The 7,169-nt window shown below is 36.8% G+C and overlaps 1 protein-coding gene across 1 annotated transcript in view; it reads left to right on the plus strand.

The window, feature by feature from the left end:
- The window catches only part of RELN (reelin), a gene marked incomplete at its 5' end in the record, with an annotated part of 426,427 nt that overhangs the window by 273,974 nt on the left and 145,284 nt on the right, over positions 1 to 7,169 (plus strand). The window contains 4 exons of the mRNA XM_015571214.1: positions 1,480 to 1,592; positions 2,756 to 2,964; positions 3,700 to 3,828; positions 5,168 to 5,277. Coding sequence (XP_015426700.1) covers positions 1,480 to 1,592; positions 2,756 to 2,964; positions 3,700 to 3,828; positions 5,168 to 5,277 — 561 coding nt within the window. The remainder of the gene's footprint in view (positions 1 to 1,479; positions 1,593 to 2,755; positions 2,965 to 3,699; positions 3,829 to 5,167; positions 5,278 to 7,169) is intronic.

Genomic DNA, 7,169 nt, shown 5'->3' on the forward strand with positions numbered 1-7,169 from the left:
GCTCACCAATGTTTCTAACTCTCTACCCCTCCCCCTTCCTCTCTGTAAAAAGTCAATAAAATACATATTTAAAAAAATAAAAAAAGAGTCAACCAATGAATGCATATATAAGTGGAACAACAAATTGATGTTTCTCCCTCTCTCTCTTTATCCCTTCTTTTCTCTCTCTAACATCAAAAAGTAAATAAAAAGTTTTAGAAGAATTATATAATAAAATGCTAAAAAATACAATATCAGATGTCAAAAATAATATTTTCTTTACAGAATGAGGGCCACACTATCACTATATCTGGCTTCTCCGTTCTCAGTTCAGATTACTCAACTTACTAAATATTTACAATATGCCAAGTTACATAAGTTAGCATATATAACATGTCAGATTTCAATGCTCCACAAATACCACCATCCAAGTTACTTCTGCTTTTATGTTCTTACACTGATTAGATTCAAGCTTTCTTACTTAATATTACATACTGATTTCTCCCCAATTTCACTCCTGCTTTTCTGGTTGGTATTACAATGAACGATAATGGTACATGGGAGAGACTTCTAGTTAGACATGAAATCCTTTCAAATTCAGGTGATGTCAACAGTTGCTAGAATACAGCAAATAGTACAGATTATTGGCCGAATGGCAGTAATGAGAAGGTTAGAGGTTCAAGGGCTAAATGACATAAGATCAACACATGGCTTTTCCACCACTTCATTATCAGGAACCTGTTCTCTTATTCAGTTTCATCATCAAGATTCTCTTAATTATCTCTCAATCCTGGTATTCAGTCATTTCCTATGTCTCCAGAGTAGAGTGATGAGGAATAAACTGCTCTCTCTACTTTACAACAATCAAATGAGGTACCAAAAATAAAACTGAAAAATGTAAAAGAACTACATTTAAAACATAAACTCCTCATATGTGCTAAAATATTGGAGATAATAAATGCAACAGTTTAAATAGCATTATTTTAGAAATCTTTGATGCAGTGAGTTACCACACTTCTTTTTTTAAACTATAATCAGTAGTTTCTAAATTTTGGCCATAAAGACCTTAAATATAAGGAAAAAATGATTTATTGAAAAGTAGCATACCATTTTTTAGACAATATTTTTAATTTTTTTAAATTTCTTCATTGACTAAGGTATTACATATGTGTCCTCTTCTCCCTATTACCCCCCCATACCATTTTAATGTGGGTTAAAATATGGACATGAAGTCATAGCTTGTTATAGAATATTAGTTTAGTAATCTCATCAAGCAGATATTTATTTTGGCCTTCACAAATGTCGTCTTTGATCTTTGGCATGTCCTATCTGAACTATCTTCATAGTTTTTTTCTTTGCGTCTGAATACCTTTGTTTAAGGTTTTTCTTAAGTGACATTGGGGCCCCATAAATATATTCTGAAGTTTAACACTATATTTGATTTGACGTATTTATGGATGCATGTTGGTACTAACAACTTAAAATTTTTATTTTGTGCAGGAGGAATTTGTGACCCTGGAGATTCTCATGAAAATGATATCATCCTGTATTCAAAGACTGAAGGAAGAAAAGAACATACTACACTGGATACCCTTTCTTATTCCTCATATAAGGTATACATGCCATTTTGTTTGCCAGATGGCCCCACCCCAGAGGTCAAGTTCAACATCAAGTTAGACCAAGTTAGATACAGAGGATAACTTTCTCTTCTAGCACCCCAGGAAATTACCAGATTACTTTAAAAGTGACATGGACATGGATACAGATGTCTTGATAACTTTTAAAGATCTTATATCAGCTTATCTTCAGGAAGAGAGGGCCAGGTGACTTGGTTGGTTGGAGTGTCATCCTATACACCAAAAAGGTTGTGGGTTTCATCTCCGCTCAGGGCATGTATGGGAGACAACCGACTGATGTTTCTTTTCACATTAATGTTTCTCTCTCTCTCTCTCTCTCTCGCTCACACACACACACACACACACATCAATAAACATATCCTCAGGTGAGGATTTTTTAAAATATATTTTATTGACTTTTTACAGAGAGGAAGGGAGAAGGATAGAGAGTTAGAAACATCCATCAGCTGCCTCCTGCACACCCCCTACTGGGGATGTTCCCACCTCCAAGGTACATGCCCTTGACTGGAATTGAACCCGGGACCCTTGAGTCCACAGGCCAATGCTCTATCCACTGAACCAAACCAGTTAGGGCTCAGATGAGGATTTTTAAGAAATGACAGTTAGCCCAACCAGCATGGCTCAGTGCAGAGGTCCTCAAACTGAGGCCCGCAGGCCACATGCTAATATAAATATTGTATTTGTTCCCATTTTGGTTTTTATACTTCAAAATAAGATATGTGCAGTGTGCATAGGAATTTGTTCATAGTTTTTTTTTAAACTATAGTCCGGCCCTCCAATGTTCTGAGGGACAGTGAACTGGCCCCCTGTTTAAAAAGTTTGCGGACTCCTGGCTCAGTGGTTGAGCGTCAACCTATGAACCTGGATGGAGACCAGGGTTCAATTCCCAGTCAGGGCACATGCTCAGGTTGCAGGCCTAATCCCCAGGAGGCCTGCAGGAGGCAGACGATCAATGATTCTCTATCATCATTGATGTTTCTATCTTTCTCTCCCTCTTTCTTCCTCTCCAAAATCAATAAAAATATAAAAACTAAAAATGGCAGTTATATACATTGTAATTGCAAGATTGATTCTAGGAAAATTTTCACAGACCCACATAGGGAGGATTACGAGTGATTTTGGTTTCCTTTGTTTTGAAGGTTCCATCTTTGGTTTCTGTAGTCATCAATCCTGAACTTCAGACGCCTGCTACTAAATTTTGTCTCAAGCAAAAGAACCATCAAGGATATAATACGAATGTCTGGGCCGTAGATTTTTTCCACATCTTACCTGTTCTCCCTTCTACGATGTCACACATGATACAGTTTTCCATTAATCTGGGATGTGGAACCCATCAACCTGGTAACAGGTAGGAAGCCCTATTTTTGAGTGTGTGAACTAATTAAAAAGGAACACATCGACTTGACTATTAAATCAGAGCAACTTCTCAGTAGATTTTCAGCTGGATTTTTAATAAACTACCCATTAATGAACTGAAAAGTTCTTCAGTTAACACAGAGCATGATTGGATAGATTTCAAATAGGAATAATTTTATTCTAAGAGCTTGGTCTTAGGTATCAGAGGAGCTTGCATGTGCTGTGGCCGCCATCCATTCTGACAGATTGTTGAGAGAAAAGAGAAAACAAAAAACTAAAAAAAGCTGGAACTCATGTTGGTTAGTGACCCCCTAATAATAGGAACAGAAATCAATTAGCACTTCAACAGCTATGATTTCTCAGTTTCACTTGCTGAAGTGTTGCTCGTGTCCTTCCTCAGATTTTGTCGTTCACATTCACGGGTTGAAGTGCCGGCAGTGTGAGACATGGTAATTGCCTTGCCATCTATCAAACTCAGGAGCACAAACGCCAGTGCCCATTTGTTGTCTTTCAAACAGAGGTTGTTTCTCTAGCAGTAATGTAACTGCTTGCCCTTTAAAAGCTGGTCAGACTTCAGTGGAGGGGAAAACAATATTTTCAGAAGCAGCATCTTAAAAACTTTTACCCTAGTTCTATAGATGACTGATGTACTTAACAAGAAACAGGTAATTACATTTTATTTGTTATATTTTCCTCTTCCGTGTTGTGCTTGTTCTGGTGTTATCAGTGTCAGCTTGGAGTTTTCCACCAACCATGGGCGTTCCTGGTCCCTCCTGCACACTGAATGTTTGCCTGAGATCTGTGCTGGACCCCACCTCCCCCACAGCACCATCTACTCCTCTGAAAACTACAGTGGGTGAGTAAATTCTGAGCTATCCAGAGACTTTAAGCCATGTTGCAGACTCAAAATCAGCGAGTAAGCCTGAGACTAGTATTTTTTACTTAATAAGCATGGAAGCTGACCTCTCTTTTTCAGCTGATTTAGAAGTGATCTTGTGAAAAGGAAAAAAAGACGAACTTTGGTATATCGGATGTAAGATGATAATGGTAGGATCATTCATTCTTTATGTACCTGGCTGTTATATTTTGGATTACATAAATTCAAATTCTGTATAGTGATTATGTGGTTATTGCCAGAAGGCTTATTGCCGAAATACTTAGTTATGGAACAGTGCAACATGGATAGTGAAAGTTTAGCTTTGGAAACAAACCTAGGTTCAAGTCCTGATTCTGCCATCTACTTGTGTAATGATACTTACTCTTTCTAACTTTCTGCTTTTTCCACATAAATTAAGGGAAATGATACACCCCTTTGGGGGCAGTTAAGAGAGTTAAAGATGACTATGTAAAACACTTGCCATTTTACAGAATAAGCACTAGATAAATAGTAAAAACATTCCCAAGGAGAGAAAATTAAGTTGAAGATTATTCTCTTGCTTAGCGTCTCTTTAAATGTGCATAGGACTAAGGGAGAGCAAAAAATAAAAAGTAATCAATGCTAGAGGACACCCCATCTCTGCACAGATACTTACCACAGAACTAGAGGCCCGATGCACAAAATTTGTACAAGGAGCTCGGCCCCTGCCCACTGCAGCAGCTGCCTCTGCCTCGCTCCTGCCACTGTGGCTTCGTTCGGAAGGTAGTCCTTACATCCGGTCTAATTAGCATATTATACTTTTATTATTATAGATACTATTTAACTCTGAACTATTCATGTAAAAATTTCTAAAACTAATGTCTAAAAACATGATATCATTTGCTATTAAGAATGTATATGGATGATATGGATGTTTTTATAAGTGACATGTTTGTTTTAAAACCATAAACAAATAAACTCCACAAGCAAATTTAAAGAGTTTATTATCACATTGAATAGACCGTCAAATCTCAGAGGGAAGGTGGAGAGGTGGGGTAAGAGATCAACCAAAGGACGTGTGTGCATGCATGTAAGCATAACCAATGGACACAGACAGTAGTGGGGTGAGGGCATGTGCTGGGGGGTAGGAGTGGCCAGGGAAAGGAGACATATGCAATACTTTTAACAATAAAAAATTTAATTTTTTTAAAAAAGAAGTTTATTATCAAACTTTAGTGCTACTCGCAGGCACACAGAAACTAGAACATCAAAAGCATGTAAAATAAATTGAAAAGATGTGAACAGTGTGTGGAGCTGATTTGTGCTAAATTTCTTGCAGGTGGAACCGAATAACGATCCCCCTTCCTAACGCAGCGCTAACCCGGGACACCAGGATTCGCTGGAGACAAACAGGACCCATCCTTGGAAACATGTGGGCAATTGATAATGGTTAGTCTATGCCAGTCTTAATCACATGCCATTGAAGTAGAGTCTTCCTGTGCTTTTGTTCGTCAGCACAGACGTAATCACATTTCCAAGTCATGGTCTTGTGATTCATTAAACGCCCTTTCTTCCCTCTCTTCTTTGCATTCCATTAGAAGCCCAAGGATACACAAGCAGAAAAAAAAAGGCAGTAGAGTCAGCAATATTAGATGCTAGAATGTTTCAACATACATAATTTTAAAATGCATAATGCCCTGAAACTCAAATTCACATTGATGACAAGGGATAGTCTAACATTTTCTTTGAATGTTTTATGAAAAATTAGCATAAATACTTACCATACTGCATGTATTAAAATAAGACCCATTCTTCTCTTAGTAGCTACGACAACATCTGGAATGCTTATCTTTTAGATGCAGACAGCACACATAAGAAAACATCTTCTCTAGAATGAAACTTGTGAAGTAAAACTTCTACCTCTTCTTCAGAAAACAGTATAAAAGAAAAAGATAAAGACATACTATTTTACTTTTAAGTAAATTATTAATTTTCGTCTAATTTAAAAGCCAATATCACTTAGGATAAGTGCACATGAGAGAATATATTTTAAGTATTGTGTTGCATGGCTATAAACTTCTTATATTTGTTTTTAATAGCCAACACTCTGGTTTTTAATAATTCTAATTATAGGCAGATTTAGAGATTTCCTATTTTCAGAGAGTATATAAATTTGATTAAAGAGTTATACTATGAGGAAGTAGACAGGGAGGGAAGAAGGGAAGGACAAAATGTCAATACTTAGCAAATTCAACATTGCCACTGACTTATAAAGTAGGAAAAGCCTATACCATTGTTTAATACTGATTTTCCATGTCTTAATCTTTCTGTTACTTTTTGAATAATTTAGAAATTGATATGCAATTAATTAAATAAGTTCTTGAAATTCAGAAATAACTTCAGGCAAAATACTTTGCTGATGAGGCCATGTAAAATTTTTAAATAATCTGTATTCAAAGAAAACCAGTAGAAGTCCCAGATTTCAAAGACCACACGAGTTATGTGAACACAAACAGCGCATTTGAAAAAACAAGATGAGCTTGTTGAAATGGAGTTTCTCCATCCATAAAACATTTTGCATAGCATTTTAATTGCCACACCTCTTAAGTAGCTGCAGGGAATAAGTATGTGCCTCTGGATAGGGGATATGGATGACTTTCGCCTGCTGTCATACTTTTCAAAGGTCCTATAACAAACTTATATTACTTAGTCATAAAAGAAGCTGAAAAATCAGTAATGAAATAAAGCATCTGAAGAAACTCAGAATGCAATGAATCACATATAAGCCTCTGAAAAGAATATCTGAGTTTCCTAAAGAAGGCTATTACAGCATGATTCCAAGTCAGAAAGTGTTTACATCCTGAGTTCTCATTGTCAGGATTTGTGCAGAATGAGAAAAGGTAAAGATACATGAAATGAGCATGGTTAGCCCTGTTTGCCAAATGCAAAACTTGGGACAGAATCTCCTCAATTCTGTTATCTTATGTGTAAGGCTTTCACACAAAAATGGGACCTAAGAAGCCAAGAGGAGGACACGCACTCACTCCTTCAGAGAGACAGGTGTGCCACCTTGCCAAAGGACTCTCTCCCATTTCACTATGGAATTCCAAAATCATAGGAAGAAAAAACAGGTCAATGTCCTACGTCTGTTAGGTATACTTTTTGTCTTCATGGCGAGTTAGCTTCCACTAGTGAGTAAAAAAAAAGCATTTTGGAAATTATCCTGAAATTCTTAACAAAATGGAAAATCCTAGAGCAAGTCTTAGTGGTCACTTTTTAAATTTTCCCAATTTGCTTACATCAATGGTAATAGTGAAGAAAACAGATGTGTCCTTTCCACA

The sequence above is a fragment of the Myotis davidii genome, unplaced genomic scaffold (genome assembly GCF_000327345.1).
Source record: "Myotis davidii unplaced genomic scaffold, ASM32734v1 scaffold125, whole genome shotgun sequence".
Lineage (NCBI taxonomy): Eukaryota > Metazoa > Chordata > Mammalia > Chiroptera > Vespertilionidae > Myotis > Myotis davidii.